General features: G+C 40.5%; 1 protein-coding gene across 5 annotated transcripts in view; it reads right to left on the bottom strand.

The window, feature by feature from the left end:
- Window positions 1–20660, bottom strand: part of trpm3 (transient receptor potential cation channel, subfamily M, member 3) — a 200829-nt gene extending 180169 nt beyond the window's left edge. For all 5 annotated transcript variants that reach the window (XM_054731421.2, XM_054731428.2, XM_054731422.2 and 2 more), the window contains exon 1: window positions 20057–20660. In XM_054731421.2, the coding sequence (XP_054587396.1) occupies window positions 20057–20260 (204 nt within the window). In that variant the 5' untranslated portion in view covers window positions 20261–20660. The remainder of the gene's footprint in view (window positions 1–20056) is intronic.
- Window positions 20661–23313: the final 2653 nt, after the last annotated feature.

The following is a 23313-nucleotide window of genomic DNA, read 5'->3' as shown; positions in this document are numbered from 1 at the left end:
TCATTTCAACTTGGCACTAGAGTGTTTTTTTCTTCTTCTTTTAAAGCCAAATCCTCTTTCTGCAGCTCTCCATGTGGCTTTACAAGATCAAGCTGAGAAACTTTTGGTTTAACTTTCACGCTGTAAGGTTTCTAGACTACTCTGATGAACATATTGTGATTCTATGGTTGAATGAAAAGGTATTTTTTTTATTTATTCCACATGACAATACTGAATCCTGTAGTCACAATTCTACTTCATTATTTCAATATTTTATTGCTACATGTTTAGGATTTGGGATCCTGTGGATGTTAAAATGACATAGAGCCTTAGGCGATGAAAATCTTCATGTTGCCATGGCAACATAGACTTGGCGTAATTATCATCGTGCAGGTTAGAGTAATAAACCTAACCCTACGGCCCAATGGCCACAGGGCCCCACAATAATGGATTTTATGGCAATCATTCCGACCAAACTGGAAACACCAGAGCGAAACACACGAGGAAACCTCAAAGCTCACGGTATCAGACAGAGGAGCTTCAAAGCTGTGGTTCAAAGACCTGTTTTGCATCTACAGATCTCTATTCAAACATGTCTAAATTTAAATTTATAGATATTTTCTACATTTACATAAAACAAGCACCTTATTAAAATGATTCCCAACTCTAGGTCTGGTGATTGCTCTGTGGTATCTGCTTTATTTGTGCTCCTTGGACAAATTTTTCGCAGTTTAGCGTTGTGGAGGAATGACTAAAGTCATGATGAGTTATAAAACACAAGACATAGCGAACAATAAACCACGGAGGCTAATGATGTTTAACTTTACTACACTTAAACACTTTGTTTAAAAGATCTGATGAGAATTACTTCGAAAGAATTCAATTAAATCCAAAATTTTGGATGAAAGGGGCATGTTTCTGGTTAAAGATTTAGATTAAACTGAGAAAATCAATTTGCAGAAAAGTAAAGTTTGATTTTAGCAGCTAATATTTCAGCACCTAGTTTGACTGAAAGGATTCACTGCAGGTGTGATGTTGCATCTCCACCAAAGCAGCATGAAACCCAGAATAACAGGGTTGAAATGTGGCAGTGAGGGAAGTAGAGACCCAACAGTTCAGAGTTTCAGAAGATCAAAAGAATAAAAAGAAAGTGACATTTCCTGCAGCACACACACAGAAGACTATAATGTAATTGAGCTGTTTAATGGAAGCTGTTTTGCGTTGAGGCATGGCTGAGCATCTCTGAACACATTTGCTTCTGTTTCTGTCTCTTTCCTCTTCCGTGCCTCTCCTCCTGTCGCAGCGAGGATAAATTAGCAGAAGGAATTCAGAGCAAGGCTGCTTAGCGGAGGTTTTAAAGGAGCTTTGATCAGGACCCATGCCAGTAATCTGACAGATCCATGAGGGGAGCAACTCACATAATGTTCCTTTGTGAGAGGCTGTATGTTGCTTTGGTGTGTGACTGTGCCAAGTGTGTGAATGCGTTTACTCCACCCTGCCTTGCTGACAAAGAACACAAAGCACAGAAGATCATAGACTACTGTCAATATTTTGGTTATTAAGTTTCAGGATGTTTAGAGTTACACTGCTGTGAAATATCTTTTGTCAGGGTTGAATATTTCATATTTAGATTTCAGACCAATAGGGCCTGGTTAAACATGTGACCTGACTGCTGTCAGACATCTTAATACATTTTCCTGCCTGAGAAAGATGAATTAGGCTGAAATATTGCATAAAGACACACATGATGCTTCAGTCTACCAACATTCAAGAACATAAAAACCCAGGACAACATTTCAAGCACTACAGGCCTCCTTTGGTTTAGGATAAGGTCATGATTCAGCAAAGACACATGGGGGCAAAAATGGGCTTCATGAGGGGCAGAGAGACAGAGAGCTAGCTCTGCTGACCAGAAAGAACACAAAGAGCTGTCTCACATTTTCCAAAAAGTCCTTGATGATCCCCAATACTTTAGAATAAATATTCAAAAGTAGAACAACCTGCAAAGTGTGTCTCCTTGCATGCAACAACTTGACACCAATAGTTAGACATGGTGGTGGTAGTATAGTGGTCTGGAGCTGTTTGGCTAAGGGTGAGATGGGAATATATATATATATATATATATATATATATATATATATATATATATATACATATATACATGTATATATATATATATATATATATATATATATATATGTATATATGTATATATATATATATATATATATATATATATATATACATATATATGTATATATGTATATATGTATATACGTATCTATGTATATATATATATATATATATATATATATATATATATATATATGTATGTATATATATACATATATATACATATATATGTATATACATACATATATGTATATATATACATATATATACATATATGTATATACATACATATATGTATATATATACATATATATGTATATACGTATCTATGTATATATATATATATATATATATATATATATATATATATATATATATATATATATATATATATATATGTGTGTGTGTGTGTGTGTGTGTGTGTGTGTGTGTGTGTGTGTGTGTGTGTGTGTGGGTGTGGGTGTGTGTGTGTGTGTGTGTGGGTGTGGGTGTGTGTGTGTATACCCTCAACAAAAATATAAACGCAACACCTTTGTTTCTGCTCCAATTTTTCATGAGATGGACTTAAGGATACACAAGATACACAATATTACCATTTCTCTTAAACATTGTTCACAAATTAGTCCAAATGTGTGATAGTGAGCACTTCTGCTTTGCTGATATAATCCATCCCACCTCACAGGTGTGCCACATTAAGATGCTGATCTGACATCACGAGTAGTGCACAGGTGAATTAGATAATAATTAATAAACTCATTGATTTTATTACTGTTTAATATAATCATCATAACATGATCACTTTGTTCAATATAAAGGTATTTTAATTACATGAACTGGATTATTATGCTTTGGGTATAATAATAATAATTATAATGATTAAAGATGTGTTTAGCAACAAGGTGGAGTTCACCCTATTCAGCTAACACAGAGTTCAGATAAACAATAACTGCATCACATGTTTTTGACGCATGAGCAAGCTTTCTTCCGGAGAGAGTGGGAGTGGTCCTGAGAGCATTTGGTAAAACTAACCATCACAGATTCAAGTCGAGTTCTTGAACCAACACCACGAGGAAAGGGGAACGGCCATCTCCTAACCTCCACCAGCTGTTCTGTCATGCCGACAGAATAGCCAAAGAATAAACGAAGCTGTCACCAGCTAACGAAGACTCTACCAGAGTCATTGATTTCTGAAGTTAAGTTAAAGACGAGAACGTTCATCTGCCAAACATTTGACAGTCGAGTGACCCAAGAAGACATCTCAGGGGCGATCTGGTCGTGCTAGAGGTTTTTCTACCAACCTCGTGCCTGGAGGAAACCCATCTCCACCTGGACACTTCGGATCCAAAACGGGGGTCTTCTTATTGGGTGAGGTAGACCTCGACAGAATGCGTTTGATGCTGTTTCTCTCAAAATAACTCAGTTATCCGCAAAACATCATTTCCACCCAGAACGCTTTGATTCTCTCTGAAAGAAACCTTCTGAGAACTTCATTCATGCATCCAAAACTCACCATTCTCATTTTAGCTCCATTCAGTCACAGGTTTGCTTTTAAACAAGTTTAATATCAAAACTGTTAAAGATTTTCATTAAAATTGCCATCCATGAATTGTCATTTTATAATGGTCATTTCAAATCTTTCGTTTAAAATTGTTAGTAATAAATTTCTTCATTTTTAAACTTGCCTCATTATTGAAACAAAACACAGAAAAGGGTTGCATTTCCATTTATCGAATGAAAAGAATCTTACTGAGTCTTCTGTTTAATAAATAAACTTTTGCTATTAATTTAAGTATCTTAAATTAAGTATCAATCCGTAGATTAATCATAGACCAAGCTCGTTGGTGTATGATCTTCTATCAGTTATATTAATATTTTATATTGATATATGATAGAAGCTTCATATATTAACTAGTTTGGGTCATCCTAGGTCTAACATTGAATAGCACAGTGTTAGAGCTGTGTGTGCGAGGTTTTCACACCATTACACCTTATACTGCCCACAATAAAAGGCCACTCTGGAATGTGCAGTTTTGTCTCACAGCAAAATGCCACAGATGCCACAAGCATTGAGTGAGTGTGCAATTGGCATGCTGACAGCAGAAATGTCAACCAGATCGGTTGCTCGTGCATTGAATGTTAATTTCTTCACCATAAGCTGTCTCCAAAGGCGTTTCAGAGAATATGGCAGTACATCCAACCGGCCTCACAACCGCAGACGACATGTAACCACACCAGCCCAGGACCTCCACATCCAGCAGGTTCACCTCCAAGATCGTCTGAGACCAGCCACTCAGACAGCTGCTGAGACAATTGGTTTGCATAACCAAACAATTTATGCACAAACTGTCAGAAACCGTCTCAGGGAAGCTCAACTGCATGCTTGTCGTCCTCATCGGAGTCTTGACCTGACTCCAGCTCGTCGCCGTAACACTTGAGTGGGCAAATGCTCACATTCGATGGCGTCTGGCACGTTGGAGAGGTGTTCTCTTCACGGATGAATCTCGGTTTACATTGTTCAGGGCAGATGGCAGACAGTGTGTGTGGCGTCGTGTGGGTGAGTGCTATGCTGATGTCAATGTTGTGGATCGAGTGGCCCATGGTGGTGGTGGGGTTATGGTATGGGCAGGCATTTGTTATGGACGAAGAACACAGGTGCATTTTATTGATGGCATTTTGAATGCACAGAGATACCGTGATGAGATCCTGATGCCCATTGTTGTGCCGTACATCCATGAACATCACCTCATGTTTCAGCAAGGTAATGCACGGCCCCATGTTGCAAGGATCTGTACACAATTCTTGGAAGCTGAAAATGTCCCAGTTCTTGTATGGCCAGCATACTCACCGGACATGTAACCTGTTGAGCATGTTTGGGATGTGCTTGACTGACATATACGACAGCGTGTACCAGTTCCCACTAATATCCAACAACTTCGCACAGACATTGAAGAGGAGAGGACCAACATTCCACAGGCCACAACTGACAATGTGCGAAGAAGATGTGTTGCACTGCATGAGGCAAATTGTGGTCACACCAGATACTGACCGGTTCTGAGTCCCCAGACCCCCAATAAAGCAAACTCTGCACATTCCAGGGTGGCCTTTTATAGTGGGCAGTATAAGGTACACCTGTGCACTACTCATGATGTCAGATCAGCATCTTGATGTGGCACAGCTGTGAGGTGGAACGGATTATCTCAGCAAAGCACAGGTGCTCACTATCACACATTTAGACTGATTTGTGAAAAATGTTTGAGATAAATGGTAATATTGTGTATCTGGAATAAATTTTAGATCTTTAAGTCCATCTCATGAAAAATTGGAGCAGAAACAAAGGCGCTGCGTTTATATTTTTGTTGTGTGTGTGTGTGTGTGTGTGTGTGTGTGTGTGTGTGTGTGTGTGTGTGTGTGTGTGTGTGTGTGTGTGTGTGTGTGTGTGTGTGTGTGTGTGTGTGTGTGTGTGTGTGTGTTATGCAGACAACCAAAACACACTCCATTAATACTACACATGGCCAATAAAGATAGCGAACTGAGTGTAAAGAATTTAAAATGGATCTATGAATTAGAAGAGGCAATGCACAAAAGTCTTGACTGGTTTCATCCCTCTTTTGTGACACACACACGCACACATACATTCATGTCTGTGTGGCATTTTCAACATCATAAAATAATGAGTATAGGCGCAGTTGTGTAGGATGTGGTATTTCATGTATACAAAACCCTGCTAGCTCGTTGTCTCTCTCTTTTTTGGTAATTTAACCAAACAAAGGCAGACAATGCAGGAGACTTACTAAAGAGTTCAGAGGAACTTGGCTGACTGCAGCAAAAAATAGTCAATTTGACTCAAACAGCAGGTTCAGTGAAGTCTTTATAAGGTCACAAACACACCGTACACACATGTTTATGCTCCACATGCACACACAATGTCTCCTGGGTTATCTGTGGTCATTGAAAAAAAGCAACAAAGTGAGCCATGCAGCCTTTCTTTTCCTTTTGATGGCCAAGGTTCGTCTTACCCTTTCGGTTCAGCCGACTGAAAAGTTCACCATCCACATCCTCATTCTGCCTAAGGTTTTCAAGGGATAGGATCTCCCCAGAATGGTGTTTATATATCTGCCAACTTTGATTCGACCAGAAATCAAAACATCCAGATTAATAAAACCAGTCCCGCGCCATCTTAGTTCAGTTCTCAAGAGTTCACGGGAGCTCTCTGCAGTTCACCGCATGCTAAGAGAAGTATCGGACCGGCCACCCGGGCTTCCTTTTTAAGCAAAGAACCGACAAGCTGGATAAAATCTGTTGCATTTTTCCAACCAAGCAACGGTTCCTTTCAGAATAAAAGCTGAACTCACTGACCCAAGGGGGGTCCATCTGAAGCTGTGAACCAACTGTCGCTTTTTACCTGGAGACAATCCACAGACTAGTCTGTCGTACTGCTGATGCTGTTTCATCGGCTCCAGTACCGAAAGGGGGGTTCGAGGACCTGGTAGTCTGGATCTGTACGGAGGTCTCATCTGAAGGGTATGTGTGGAGCGACAAATATGGCATTGAATGTGTTAATGAAACTCCGATCATAGCTAAAGCAAAACATCACAATATCATTCAGATTTGCTTCTCCGGATACGAGAGTTCTGATTACATCACTCACACATGCACCATTCATCTCATGTCTCATTCACACCAGATCCATTCATCCAGGGCCGTTGCTAGCTATTTTGGTGCCCTAAGCACAAAGGCTACGTGGTGCCCCCCCCCCCCCCCCCGCAGAAAAAACAACACAATAATGCAGTATGTGCAAGCGCTTCGCCTTAAATTCTCTTTAATTCTCTTGTATGCACAAACTGCTTATTATTTCCAAAAAGTAGGATTGATATTTACATAATGTAACATACTCAACACAGGAACTCCATATTGTTATTATTTAGAATGACACGGTCCATCTCCTTTCCTTTTTGTATTGTTTTCTCTCTGTAAACATGCTGTTAACTTGCTTTGCACATCTTCTAATTGAAATCTGTCTTCATCATATAGATTATTTTTTCATAAGCTTGCGTTTGGTGCCCCTGCCCCGGCGTGGTGCCCTACGCGCTGTACGTGGTCTGTGTGTGCGGAGTGCCGGCGCTGCATTCATTGCTTCGAGTAGAGTTAGTCTTGTTTAAAATTGTTTAGAAATAAATCTTCTTGAACGTTTTAAGGGTGACTCTCTCTTCTCTTGTCTCTCAATCAATACAAGTGTTACATAATCCCTGCAATAAAAAGTTCCAATCTTCTGGTTAAAATAACCCAAAGTTGATTTCATATTAAACATGGATTCGCATGTCTTATGGTCCATTAATTAGATGTAAATTAAACCCTTACAATTATAAAATAATAAATGCTGGACTTTGTTACACTTAACACCTCTACATGTCAAAAATTACCATGGCTACTCAGTTCTTTTACGCACTCTCCTCCTCTGCCTCCAATATCCACAAAAGCACAATCGCATACAAAAAAAAAACACTTAAAGAGTCTTTGTGTTCTCGACACATTCTCCCACTAGCTAACACCTCCCACCGCGTTCAGCGCTTAAACAAACTCTGCATGATACTTGGAGCTGTTTCCAGGCCACTGTTGCTACGGTTGTCAGTCAACTCCCACTTTAACACACACACACTCAAACCATCACTGCCGTCAAATAACCAGCTTATTTGTATTACCAGTCTGCTACTGATGTGTGGATTAAGCAGATTAAAAGTTGAGGACTCAACGGCGTATGCATGCCAGCAGCAGCACAGCCTCAGGTCTGGTAGATCTCACACCAATCAGTGTGCTAATGGGAAGTGAAATGAAAACCTCAGGTGTGGCATGACAATTGCAAAATAAGACAGATTAAAGTGTAGTTAAATTTTAGATGAGATTCAGGAGACTTGAGTAGCAGAATAATATGTTTTGCCACCAAAAGGAGAATCTTGCAGCACTCTAGTTGTGCTGATGCTGGCGTTGGATTGCTAGTTTACCTGAAGCTGATTGCAGGGTAGTGTGGGGATTGATGTGTTCAGATATCTTCACATCTGTCTTTGTCCATCTGCCACCCATTAGCCTTTCTCCAGATGGCTCATTTCTCGTTTCCCTCTGCTGCTTAATTTCTCTTGATTACAATAAAATACACTCAATAGCCTAATGAAGCATGCTGTGGCTTATTTCAACTCTTCACTGCAATAAAACATGCTTCTCTGAAAATATATTAAATATGAGCCATAATAAATAAAACGCTAAATATAGATGTAGTTATTATAATTGCAGTTGCAGGTTGTGGATTTAGGGTGCTTCTGGAGGGATGGAATGTGTTTTTGATGCCTATCCTGCAAAGGGCGGATCCAAGAAAAGACTGAAAAATGTGTACTTCCATTCTTGTTGAAACAGATATTTTCTGACTGAACTGACTAGCTGGCTCATTCAAACATGAATTTCTTACCATCATAAAATAACTCTGATCTCAAAAATGTTAAGTACTATTCTATAAAACGTCATACTGGCATCGATTTTACATCATGTGGTTGGTTGTTCTGGCAAAAGAATACACACATTAAACATAAAGTACAAATTATATTTGTGATAAATGTTCTCATAAATAATAATATAATGATGTAATTTTAATTTTTTTATTCATGATCTTTGGAGATTAGAGAATTTGTCACAATAGGATTGCTTTTCTCTTGATGCCACTGTGACTATCCATTAGCTTATCAATCATCAGTCAGACAAAATTTTTATTTTATTTTAAGGTGTGTGCTTTCATGTGCTTCTTTGGATGCCTTCTGTATGTTTTTTTACCTAAATATTTGTCTTATTTGGTTTATCTTTAGAAAGGTTTTTCAATAAATCACATTAAAGATACTGGTGAAACTGGAACAATTAGAATTTGGTGCAAAATTATATTTTTTCAGTAATTAAGCTTAGACTTAGAGACCACCTAAAGGCCCAGGAACCCTTTGCAGGTGTTAACGATTCATTAGCTGATTAGAGTGACAATGAGAATATTGAACCTATTCACAATTTTCTAATTGTCTGCTATTTTGATTGTGGGGTTTTCATAAGCTATAAGCCTTAATGATCACAATTATAACAAATAAATGCTTAAAATATCTGGTTTAGCATGTAATGAGTCTGTCTCATGTTGGTTTCACCTTTTAAGCTGAGAACATGACGCATATGTTCTTTTTTTATTTAATTAGACATTTTTAAATATCTCATTTTCACTAAGTAACATATAAAAGTCAAATGCATAAAAAGTTTATAGCACAGAGGCAAGTTTAAGAACTAATCATCACATCTCCTGCTATAAGTCAAAGAAACTCATAAACGTGAGATCTTAGTTCTTAACTCGTTAGCCTGAAATAACAAACTGCTGATATATGAAATGTTCCCATAGAAACCAGTAAAACTTGTTGCTCCTTTGTGACATTGGTCTCATTAAATGAAATCACACTTGTGTTGAATTTAATGAGAATCTAACAAAAAATAGAAGTTCTCAACTTTAGTTAATTTTCTTCTCTGGATAAAAGGGAAGAAATAATCATCATCATAATATTTACTTTCAGTTGCATTTAGTGATAAACAAAATAATTTGATCTCGATTTTTGAGTTGGTGAACTCATTTTTCAAAGCCTACGTCACTTTTGAAAATAAACAATTAAAATTTGAGCTGCATCCACTCCTAAAGCCCAAATGCAAGCCTTTCTATAAAACTCAGCGCTCTTGAGGGTTTAGGTTCATATCAGTACTGATCAAAACCAGTTAATTCCTTCTACAGCTGCGGAGCTATTTAAAATGTGACTCACTGCTGATTAAAATCTTTCCCATTGCTGTCAAATCCCAGATGACTGCAAGAGTAAAGACGGTTTGACCAGTATCAAAACTGATTAATTTTCCAATATTGCAGGGCCAGCTGATTATTTCAGACAAATTTAATCTTTAAAAAATAGATTAGTTATGGGAATCAGTTTTGTGACAAGAGCCAGGTGTGTGAGGACTGCCATCTGATCATTAAACCTCATGTTTTTGTCTTGTTTTTATGTGCAATGTGCAAGAAATGTTGGCAAAAACAACACAAAGTCCAACAGGATGAGTAGCTGAGGCTTAAGGTGGATCACATCTATTCTGACATGATGCCTTTCCTAGCCATTATTTAAACTGTAACACTGAATGTGACAACAAAAACACACCTACGCATCACAAAGGGATTTTCTCTTCTTGCTGGGGAGCATGGGGAAGAAACGATTCTTTTTTATTTGTTTTGTTTTTGCACATAGAATGATACTTAATTTTAATTATTATATTCTTTTCTTGGGTTGTGTTTTCTCAGCATCTTACTGAACATGTGTCTGTGATCAAATCTATTGGTGTCATTTAGCAGAAAGTAGAACATATGATTAAAAATCAAAACTTATTATCGTGTTTGACAAATTCAGTCTTTATCCGAAAGGTTATTAAACATTTTGTTGTAATGACATTTTTACATCTGCATGCTGTCAACAGCTTTTCCCCCAACTTATGTTAAAGTGACCATGTGTATTTTTCCTGGCGATAGGGGGCAGTAGATACCTAAATCATTGCAAGCAAGCTGTATTTTTGTGTTGGAGTAAGACTGTATCAACAAATGCCCATTAGGGTCAAAAAGCCCTAGGGAGTGCAAACTTCAGCAAAACGACAAGCACATCAGGCTCACTTTCATCAGTGGCAGGGAGGGAAGAGATAAATGTGTAAAATGACAACGTTTATGAATGGTGAAAGTTTTGTAACCATTTGTTGCAAATCAGTAAACACATTTTGTCATCAAGGGCTCCCGTACAAGGAGACAAGAAATCTAATATGGCGCCGCCCAGAGACTTAGACCCGCTCCCATGTATTTTAGACCAGATTTTTATGGTTGTATAGTAAGAAGCTGTAAATAATTTTCAACAACTGGGCATCATTTCATTCATTTTCAACAACATTTTGATGGATGTTTACAGAGATTAATGATAAAAATGAAACATTGTCTCTTAAAATAGTTAAGGATTTCACTGAAAGCACATAATATTTTAATCTCACAAAACATGCAATCATGAATTAAAACACCACATTTAGCCTGGTTGTAAATATTTTGATGGCAAAAATATATAAATAGTGTTTTAATTAATGCATTTGAAAAATATGAACTAATTGAACATCTGCTTTATGCTAATTAGGATTGTACTTGTGTAATAAAAGAGGCAACAATTATTTGTTCAAATTTTGCAGATTTTTTCTCCTTCACAGTTTTCTCGAGCATATTTATAATCTTTAGGAACAAGGCAGCTACAAGCATGTATGCATTTTGACTTTCAACATAAATTAAAACTGAACCCAAACATCTGCTGATGCAAAGTGCGTTATACCTCCACCTGTAGAGGGTGAGATTAGGGTGAGATTAACCTTTTATCATTTGAAATGGCAGAAATCCTAGTTAGTAGAGATATATGGAAAGACTGAGAAGGTTTTCACAGTTTCACACAGCGAGTATAGACTCCTGCTGTGGTTGTGGCTGCTATGCCTCTTTTTAAAAAGGCTTAACGTCATCTGGTGAAACTTTTAATTGGTCATCAGTTTTCTATCAACAAAAAAAGAAACTTGAAGAAACGGGGGAAAGCTGCAATGTGCCTAATCAGAGCAAGAAGCATCCACTGACAAAAAGAAACAAAAGAGGTTTGAGAGGGTTTGATGTCCTGCTCCTGTGTGTGTGGTGGTGGTGGTTGGTGGGGGCAGACCTCAGAGGTCTTTCTATGAAATGAGATGAAGCTCATTGCCGGTAAACCAGACATGAATTACCGTAGGGTTAGGGCTAGGGTTAGGGTTAGACAAGGGTAACCAGTAGGGCATGTTCTTGCTCTGTATACAAAATATGGGATTTCTCAACTCTGCAGGTTTTATGATATGAGCTTTCCTCAGGGTGGTAGGGTGAGTCAGAATGTGAGACTTTTCTATCTGTTCATTTTTTGCTATATGCTTGTTGACTCTAGTGTTGTGATTTAAAGCTCAACCTGGAGTTGCGGTGATCAGTTGCCCTCTGTTGCTGCAAAACACTTTGCCTAAATAAAATAGCAAAATAGACTAAAGTGAATGCAAGTTTCTAAAACCATCCCAGATGGCAACAAGTGCCAGGATTTTGATGGGATCTGTCGTGATACTCATCATCTCCCCATTGACCACTAGGAGACTATGATTCCACGGATGAAGCTAGAGTAAAGCCGAGCGTACACTGTGCGACTTTTTCACTCGTAGCACTCAGCTTCAGCTCAAACTGTACGACTTCCTCGCAGGGCAGATCTCACGAGCCAGGCGCTCACACTGCACGACCCAGTTCTCGGATGCGACCTGACTGCTCACACTGTACGTCTGGTAGCAACATGTCAGACCTAAAAATATGCTAAAAATAGCAGTTTTTACTCAACACGTTACACTTTTTTGTCTTGTTTTGCCTGTTGTCCTTCGGGAGTGCTGCAGGAGGACACACAGGGATTTATGTATAAATCTGTGTTTTGTGATCAGTTTAATTTGACATGAACACGACAAACACGCTTTCTTGGCAATCTTTGTGAGTAAAAAAACGTGTAGAAATTAAAACGAACAACGTGTGTTATTAAGGAAATAGCGGGGAGTGGTGTTGATGCAGGATTGCGCATGCGCCGTGAGCGGTTCTGATACATTTTGGGTCGCAGCTGCTCGCAGCGCCGCTTCGTGCGATACCCTCACGAGGGACGAGCAAAATTTTAAACACGCCAGAAGTCCGTGCGAGCTCACGATTGTTGATCGGTAGCTGGTCACGTGGTGTTAATCGCCTCTCGTAACCCCCTGTACACTACACGACGCTCGGCGCAAAACTCGCCCCGATCTCGTGGATTCTCGCACGAGTGGAAAATCGGCTCAAAAAAGTGAAAAAGCCGCACAGTGTACGCCTGTCTTAAGAATCTCAGAAGAAGACAGACAGGGGCTGAGGTGAGATGCGCATGCACTGACGGCCGATCACCGGACACAGCAGCATTTGAAGCTGATGGCAGCTCGTTAACAAACATCCACAAACAATTAAGACGCATTTTCGCCCAGTTTATTTACTGACAAGACAAAAAATAATCTGGTAAGTATAATTCACTAAACCTGGAGGTAAGTGGAGAAAATTTTGAAAGTTTACAAAACTATATTGACGAAGTATTTGAGTTTTTTGTTATGGGTCCAAAGAAATCAGCAGCTGAGACGGAACCACCTGGGACAAAGATTCGTATTTATTTTTCTGTTATTTATTAACATATTTTAATACATTTAGTTCTTATTCCATCTTATTCACATGAAGGCGTCATATTCTAGCTACTCACACACACATCTATGGGTGCATTAAGAATTGTCTCATGGAACGTACATGGAGCTGGCTCCAGAGAGAAAAGATTAAAGATTTTTGATCAGTTAAAAAGAGTGCAATCAGACGTAATATTATTACAAGAGACTCATAGATCTGCCACATCTGCAGATGAACTTAAAACACCTGAGTTTCCCAGCATGTTCTCTGCCTGCTATAACTCTAGGCAAAGAGGTGTAGCTATTTTAATACACAAAAACATCAATTTCACAGTATTGGACACAGTTTCTGATCCAGAGGTTATAATGTTAAAAATATCTGTACTGAACCAAAGCTTATGTATCGTCAGCATATACTGTCCAAATATTAATGACCCTTCATTCTTTCATATTTTTTTCTCTGTACTCTCCAAACACTTGGACTGTCCACTTATACTTGGAGGCGATTTTAATTTTTGGATGGACACTTTAACAGACAGGCTCAGTACAGCTGGGACTCAGCGCAATTGACAAACCACTCTATAAACTGGTTAAAATCCACGGTTCTACCAAATATTTTCTCTTTTGTCAATTTGCTTAATACACAGTTGGTTTCAGGGAATTTCACATATCTGGGAATTAATGTCTCTCCCAAGTTGGCAGATCTAACCAAACTAAATTACATCCCACTTTTAAAGAAAGGGGAAGATGATCTTGCAAGATGGAAATCCTTACCGATATCACTCATGGGGAGGGTTGCTACAATTAAAATGATGGTCTTACCCAGAATAAATTACTTGTTTTCAATTATCCCAAACAAGCCACCAGCTAACTGTTTTAGATCTCTGGACTCCTCAATCACTAAATTCATTTGGCAGGATAAACCTCCACGAATTAGCTTAAAAACACTTCAGAAGACCAAAGACAGAGGACTGGATCTACCCAACTTTTATTATTATTTCTTAGCCAACAGGCTGCAATATATACCAAGATGGTTGCAAGATAACCCACTTGATGAGTCCTGGTTAGATATAGAACAGACACTTTGCAATATGATAGAGCTTTCAGACTTACCTCTTTGACAGCATGGTGGGAGTATCTAAAAATGACAGAATCTTCACTAATACCATGCAGACGCACACCTATCTGGACTAATCCTGATATTTTGCAAAATAACAAAATGATGAACCTTCCGGACTGGAAAAATAAAGGAATATTATACCTGGAACACATATATGAAGGATTGGACTTCATCCCATTTAATAGAATAGTCTCCCAATTTGGAATAGATAAGAATAGCTTTTTAGAATATCACCAAATTAAATCTGTAGTTAAACAAAAATCTAAGCTCAATAAAATAGAATTACAAACACCACCAAGGGTATTAGACTTATATAATCTCAAACCCCCCCCCCCCCCCCCCCCCCCCAAACTACTGTCTAAAGTATATAAGACACTGTCCAAAATAGACGATAGAATAGCAATCCCTATTGAAAAATGGGAGGTGGATCTGTCAGTCAGCTTTGACCAGAACTTCTGGTCCCAAACTTGTTTAAAAACTTTAAAAATGATCAGACACCCCAATTTACAATTAATTCAGTGCAAAGTTTCACATAGAGTACACTATACAGGTCATCAGATGTTCAAGATGGGGTTTGTGTCATCTGACACCTGTACACACTGCACAAACAACATTCCTGACAATTACATCCACACACTGTGGTCCTGTCCACCTGTCCAGGAATTTTGGGGTAGAGCACTGTATGCGAAGACCTGTCAAAGAGTATGAAATGTCATATCCGAACTTCCCCCTCTCTTTGTTTACTGGGAAACCTGGACGATGTCCCGATTGAAACATCTTTGGTTCACGTGGTTTTGACTGCCATATGCATCGCTAAGAAAACTATCATCATGAATAGGAAAAATAGAGATACTCTTTGCATTAACCAGTATAGAAATATTTTGTTAGATCATATTACACTTGATACCGCCTCTGCTTCCACTTCATATGAATCTCTCTGGGCTCCTTTGATTGGTTCCATCACATAGCGATGATGGGGGATCATTGATATTGTCCTGTTGGATGATGTGGGTGATAGGGTGGAGGGTCTGAGTTTGGAGTATCCGGATGTTCCCTGGAGGTGGGTTCACTGGGGGTGTCTGGGACTGGGGAGCTGCTGCCCCCCTCTGGAGGTGCTTGGGTTGCCTCGGGGGGTGGACTACTGGCAGTTGTGAGTGGGGCCCCTTGGGGGTCTTGGCGGTGGTCATGGGTCACTGCCTGGCAGCTGCATTGCCCCTGCCAGCTGCTGGTGGTGGCCCCCCGGGGCAATCCTCTGCGCCTCTCAAGGGGGGCAGGGGCTTTTCTGGTCGCAGTCTCCCTCGGGTCCCTGTGCTCTGAAAATAAGCTTGTTAAAAAGGCTTAAACTAACCCAAACTACAATTCTTACAGGTCCTTTGTACGATGTTACAACTAAACTTAAATTTAGGGTTTGAAAGAATATTTTGTGGCGTGAAAATGATGCATGTCAAAAGAACATTGTGCAACATATATCCAAACAAGTGGAATGGATGCTGCTGTTCTGCATATATTAATGATCAACAGAAGGAAAGGCAAACATGCACTCATTAGATAAAAAACTTCTGGTTTCTTCAATTAGGGACCATGATGCTGATCACATTGGTTCTCCACTTTAGAAGCTTTGATGTTGTGCATAAACCTGTTTAAATGAACTAACTGAACAGGATTGTATTTTAAACCAACAGCGATGAGCTGAGTGTGACTCACCGTAGTGCCTTCTAACGATTTTGCTTTCAAGAGCGAATGTGTGTTGAAAAAAATGATGTCAAGCTTTAGCTACTTCATGCAGAAAGGAGTTGCATTTTTGTCCCCAGCCCACCCACCCCCCCCCCCCCACGCCCCACCCCACCCCCGATGGGTGTAAAATTGCTATATGCCCTCATACACATCAGCTTGAAGACATGTCAGAAATGATGAAGTGCAATGAAGCAGCAGTCCAAAGATAAAATCTGAAACATTCTGCCATCGAACTTTCTCTCTGATTCACTAATTTACATGCAAATAGAGCCATGAATACAGCACAGGAATTACTTGGGGGAATAAAGGAAAAAGTGCTTCATGTGTTCAAATCAGTTACCTTATTTGTAGTGGTCATTTTATATATGTTTTATTTATGGTGAAACATTTGTAGTCTAGGTTGAAACATTCTGGTTTTGCAACAAATGTTTAGCATGAAATAACAGAGTGAACCAACAAGGTAGCATTAAAAATGTAACTTTCATAAATAATATTGATCTGATTATATATTAGCATATTTCATAAAAACTGAATTGGACTGAATGTTTCTATAAAATTACTTCTGGAATACTTTCTTTTTATGTTGGACCGCATCCCTTGGAGGGCCCTTTGGGTGGTACAGGGTACCAAGTCCTCTGATACGGGCTGTTAGGTCCCTGTATGACCGGTGCCAGAGCTTGGTCCACATTGCCAGCAGTAAGTCGAGCTTGTTTCCAGTGAGAGTTTGTCACCGATTCTCTTTATAACTTTTATGGACAAGATTTCTAGGTGCAGCCAAGGTGTTGAGGGGATCCATTCTGGTGGCCTGAGGATTGAGTCTCTGCTTTTTGCAGATGATGTGGGGAGCGGTATCAGGCTTCATCAGACAGTGGCTTCATCAGACAGTGATCTCCAGCTTTTGCTGAAGAGGTTTGCAGCTGCGTGTGAAGTAGCTGGGATGAGAATCAGCTCCTCTAAATCTGAGACCATGGTCTTGAGTCAAAAAATGGTAGAATGCCTTCTCCGGGTCAGGGATGAAGTCCTTCCCCAAGTGGAGGAGTTTAAATATCTCAGGGTCTTGTTTCAAGTGAGGGAAAGGTGGAGCGTGAGATCAACAGGTGGATTGGTGCTGCATCTGCAGTGATGCGGGTGTTGTACCGGTCTGTCATGGTAAAGAGAGAGCTGAGTCAGAAGGCAAAGCTCTCAATTTACCAGTTGATCTTCATTCCAACCTTCACCTATGGTCACGAGCTTTGGGTAGTGACAGAAAGAACGAGATCGTGGATACAAGCAGCTGAAATTGGTTTTCTCTGACTGGGGTCTCCCTTAGAGATAGGAGGAGAAGCTCTGTCATTCGGGAGGGGCTCGGAGTAGATCCGCTGCTCCTCCACATTGAGAGGAGCCGGTTGAAGTAGCTCGGGCATCTAGTTAGGATGCCTCCTGGACGCCTCCCTGGTGAGGTTTTCTAGGAACGTCCAACCGGGAGAAGGCCTAAAGGAAGACCCAGGACATGCTGGAGGGACTATGTCTCTCGGCTGGCCAGGGAACGCCTAAAGCCTGGGGCACACCGGAAGCGGACGCGCCGTGCAGCATCGCGCCTGAAATTTTGAGAAGTCAAGTGGTCACACAGGACGCTGAGCACTTCTTGGAAAGTCGCGCGATAGTCACAACATCAGGCGGGACTTGAGAACAGAAAGCGGGAAGTGACTCTATTGTTTATACATGATCAGACTTACCGTTGTGTTTGTGAGACGTGGGTAAGTGCGCTATTTATTAGAAAATTTTAAGATCAATAGTGCTTAAAGTTATCAAACTGTGGCTGGGTTTGTGCCAGTGGTTGAGTTTGTGCTGTAAAGCCACTCTGCATCATAATGTCTGTTGTAAAGTAGTCCACAATGTCGTAAATAGCCACGAGATAGAATTGGCGCCTATCTAGAGCGCCTAGGCGCAGTGCTTCTGGGACATGGCGTAGCTCTCCCCGAGTGCCCACTCTCATTAACTATAATGGCTTCTATTTAAAACGACGGTGCGGGTGCGATGCGGCTCGTCCGCCTCCGGTGTTCCTCAGGAGCTGGCCCAAGTGGCCGGGGAGAGGGAAGTCTGGGACTCCCTGCTTAGACTGCTGCCCCCACGACCAAACCCTGGATAAGCAGCCAAAAAATTGATGGATGGATGTTTATATCATTTTGGAATTTAAATTTTTTTTTAATCACATAAAAAAATCACATTTTTCAATACTGTTCTGGTGACTCATCTGCACGTAAATGCAACAATGTTATTCTGATGGTATCCAAGAATACACAATGATAATTTCAAGACACAAAGTGAGAGTTTTGTAAAAGATCTTCAACCTCACCGAACCAAAAAGCCTCTAATTCTCCTGCAGTACAATCAATAAGTATTGGATTCTCCAGCTTTCAGCTTTCCAATTTCTTTGCACAACTTTCTATCTCACTGATTCAGTTAGTCACACACAAAATTGCACAGTAACAAGCACACACACACACACACACACACACACATAATGTTCACAATGGCTTTAAAATATGTAATCATTTGAGACTGGCGAGGTATTTTAGTAGCAGTAGCTCATATCCAAGCAACACAAATCCCAGAGTAACTATCTGATCTTCAATTACACAGATATACAAACGCCACAGGAGAAACAGGCAAACACCCACGCGTGCACACACACACACACACACACACACACACATACACACGCACACACATGCACATCAGATGTAAAACAACACAAAGTAGTCGGTGCGTAATATTAAAATATTCAAATGTGTGAATCAGAGTATGTGTGCACTGGAGCACAACCTTGAACCAAAAATTGATCTCAAATGTCCATCGGAGTATATCTCCATCTCCCACTCATCTCCCAGCTCAGGCGCTGCTCCCCGCATTGGCTAAGTGTGATGGTCCGTAAGCTCCAGACGACTTCAGTTACACTGAACTCGATCCATAAACATCAATTAAGTTCTACATTTTAAAAATAGAAATAGCCTGGCCCTCAGTTTATCATTTAGATAGCATCATAGCTGCAGATATTATGGGGCAATCCTGCAAACTAAAGTGCAGTGATGGAAGCGACTAAATGCCTTGATGGTGGAGCAAGAGACCAAAAAGATAGAAATGAGAAAAGCAAAAGTGTAGAATGTGGGAATTCAGCAGAATCTTTATCATTTACTAACATTTCGAGTACTTAAATATTATTTAATCAGTGCTTACAGTTTTAAATAAAATATTCTTGTTTTATCTTAGATCAGCTCTTCTCTTCTAACATTAATCTGAATACCAGTCAATGATTGTTATTGGATGACTCTATAGGGAGCACAGACTCCACAATCATCAACAGCCTTTAGTAGGTAATTTGTTGTGGCGCTCCAACACATTACCAGCATCCTTTGCCAAGCACGTATTAGTCCAAATGTTCGAGTCTGATCTGATGATTGACTTTGAATTTGTTCAAGTTTGCAACTAATAAATTAATTAAATTATGATTCTAATTGCATTGAAAAAAGCTGTTTCCAAGGTAACTTGTGTTCTATATCCATCAGCTGGATGCTTGTAAACCTAAAAGAAGCTTTTGACATTAGCGAGAGGAAATTCTCACAACCAAGCTTATAAATTCACCAACAAATTTGTTTTCCAAATTCATCTTTTCTGTGTGCTCCCTATCTTCCCAGATGTTTTTTCCCCTCCCATCTGAGGAGCAGCCCTTCCTGTCCCATTTTCCTCTCAGCACCCGAATCATTGATTGATCTTTGGGAAACGAGTCGAGGGGGTCTGTCTATCCTCCAGCTATCTTACCGGTGGCTGCTGTGAGTTCAGTGCCCCCCTCTTGGTGGAGCCCCCTCTGGAGCTGAGCCTCTTCCACGACTCAGAGAACCGCCCCCTGGTGGTGGAACGGCCCGGCCCAGATGCTCCGGATGCAACAGATGAATCATCCCGAGTGGAGAAAGGACGGTCTCTTCTTAACTCCCTTCGCTCTGCCCACTTCTTCTTGGACGCCATCAGTGTTAAAATTTAGCCAAGATGTGTTGCGGGGAAGGCAGCCACAGTTAATCGAGGAGGCTGTTCTTGGATCAAACTGGAGCCACAGGTGGCATCTTCATTCTTAAAGTCTCAACCACCTGTTAACGCTCCATGTCCTCTCTATTGTTCATCTTCTTTTAACTTCAAAAATGCAGCACAAAAATTTCCAACTCTGTCTTTCAGACTTTTGCCCTTCTTCTGATTTTCTATTAAACAGAGTTTTGTGGTAGATCTTCACCAGCTCTGGTCCACTCCTGCAGTCTCTTCTTCTGTGCAACCTTCCTCCGAGAAAAATAGGAGTCTGAGAGGAAGGTGGGGAGACAGAAGGTGCAGTCTGCTCCCTGTTGCATGTGCTGATACTGTGCCTCAGCCGTTGATGTTGTTTTCCCTTCTCACAGTGAGAGAGAGTGAAAGAGAGAGAGAGAGAGAGAGAAAGAGAGAGAGCAAGAGAGAGAAGGGTGAGAGAGAGAAATAGGGAAACAAGGCAAAAATGGAGAGAGGGTGTAAGGAGGAGGGGTGCAGTATTTAAATCTGGATGAAAGTGGCTTAGAGAAAGAGATAAAATGCCTAACAAACTGGAGACGAGGTGGAAGAAGAGGTAAAAAAAACAAAATATCTGATTGCAGGTGGCGAGAAAATAAAGAACGGCGAGGCGGAGAAAGCCTCAGTCTCTGAGGTGCAGGGCTCTTGTTGATTGAGGTGTGGAGATGGTTTAAGCTCACAGAGGTGCAGAGATACCCCACTCAATAAGTCACTTTCTGCCTGTGGACCCTGCTCTGAATATCCACAGCCTCTGAATGTCCCTCTCCTGCTTCTCACTCGCTCTGAGCTTTCCTTCACCATGTCACTCTCTTACCACCTTCTTTTAGTTTGATCTCATCGTTTTCCTCCTTAGCTCTGCCACCTTACATCCAAAGTCCTCCTAGTGTGTCAAAATCCAAGATGTGCAGAGAGATTTGTATGTTGACAGAAGAAGGGATGACTATTAACTGATTTATTTAGATGCCAAACTGAGAAATTTGCTAATAAAAGTCAAAAATACTGCTGAATGGGTTTAGGAAACGGAAGAAAAAAAACCAACATATTCTGAGATGGATATTGGGATGGACATGTAGAGATAAGATAATGGAATGAAGAATTGGTGCAAGGAGAGGTGACAGTCTGAACACTTGGGACTTTGTTGCTGTTGCTCAAAGCAACCACTCACCACCTGGGAGTACGCTCCAGTGTGTGTGTGTGTGTGTGTGTGTGTGTGTGTGTGTGTGTGTGTGTGTGTGTGTGTGTGTGTGTGTGTGTGTGTGTGTGTGTGTGTGTGTGCGCGCGTGTGTGTGTGTGTGCGTGTGTGTGTGTGCGTGTGTGTGTGTGTGTGTGTGTGTGTGTGTGTGTGTGTGTGTGTGTGTGTGTGTGTGTGTGTGTGTGTGTGTGTGTGTGTGTGTGTGTGTGTGTGTGATTTGAGTGAGAAAGTGAAGGACAGTAAAATCACGAGGCAGAGATCCCCTGAAGAACGCCAGTGGGGTGGGGGAACAAATGACAGTTGGAGAGCAGCAGAAGAAGACTTTCAGGCAGCGGGAGCTAAAACACACAAACACCTGAGCTGCACCACAGAGGCATTTAAATAAGCCCTGCTATTGTTTTGAACAACTGACAGCCACATGGTTAATCGTTTTCTCAATAGGGCTTATCTGATTTGATGCAATCTGCTGGATTTCCAAGAATGTTTTTATTAATTGGCTCATTGAATCTGGTCAAGTTGTATTATAATTGGACTGAATTATGGTTCCCCTCCATTGTTATGTGCACTCATTTACCGTCCACCACCCTATAACAAGGATTTTCTTAATGAATTTGCAAACTTCCTGGCAGACGTCCCCTGCAGATATGGAAAAATACTCTTGCTGGGTGATTTTAATATTCATGTCTGCTGTCCTGACAAACCTTTGGTAAAGGATTTCTTAGATCTTATTGACTCATTTAGCATGTCCCAACGTGTTAATGGACCCACTCATGGTCATACACACACACTAGACCTGATTTTTTGTCATGGGCTGCAAATTAGTGATCTTGGCATTCTACCTGCAACTTTTTCTGATCACTCACCAGTTGTGTTTAATATGAACTTAGACTCTGCCTCTCGTGTTGAGTGTTTCCGTCCCAGCTTCTCTCGAACAATCAGACCCAATACTGCTGCACATTTTGCTGCTATTCTTGCTTTGAATTCAGCTCCATTTCAATCTACTGATGAATTTACTGTTGTTGAGGGATTACTTCATGCGCTTGATTCATCCTGTCTGGCTGCTTTGGATATTGTCGCTCCATTAAAATCAAGGCGAAATACATCCCGACCTGACCCATGGCTGAACGAGCAAACTCGTTCCATGAGACAACATGCCAGAAGACTGGAACGTAAATGGATAAAAGACAGGCTTACTGTATCCTTTGAATCCATGAGAGAGGCGTGGTCTCAGTACCAAAGAGCAGTCAGAGGCGCAAGAAATCGATTTTTTGCAAGCATCGTAACGGCTAATTCTAATAATCAAGGTGTGTTATATAAAACTATGAATGCAGTGCTTTCACCAGTTACAAAACTATTTTCCTCTGCGTCTGCTGACTTGTGTAACCAAATCCTGCAGTTTTTCTTAAATAAGATTAGTGTAATCAGAGCACAGATTCACCAAACCAACCATGTTTCTGATTCAGTCATTCCCCCTCATGTGCAACTTCAAAGCTTTCAGCCCATCTCTCTGCCCTATCTAGAAAAAACTGTTGCTGCCATGAAACCGTCTGGCTCCCCAGAAGATGTTATCCCACCTCGTCTCCTGAAAGAGGTTTTTCCTTTCATTAGCCATAATGTGCTAGACATCTTAAATAGTAGCTTGACATTGGCTGAAGTTCCTTCTGCCTTTAAACACGCCGTTCTTCAGCCAATCTTGAAAAAACCTGGTCTCGACCCCACTGATTACTCTAATCTCCGACCAATTTCCAAATTACCGTTTTTATCTAAGGTCCTTGAGAAAATAGTGTATGAACAGATG

The sequence above is a fragment of the Nothobranchius furzeri genome, chromosome 17 (assembly GCF_043380555.1).
Source record: "Nothobranchius furzeri strain GRZ-AD chromosome 17, NfurGRZ-RIMD1, whole genome shotgun sequence".
NCBI lineage: Eukaryota > Metazoa > Chordata > Actinopteri > Cyprinodontiformes > Nothobranchiidae > Nothobranchius > Nothobranchius furzeri.
This window is presented reverse-complemented; position numbering and strand designations above follow the sequence as displayed.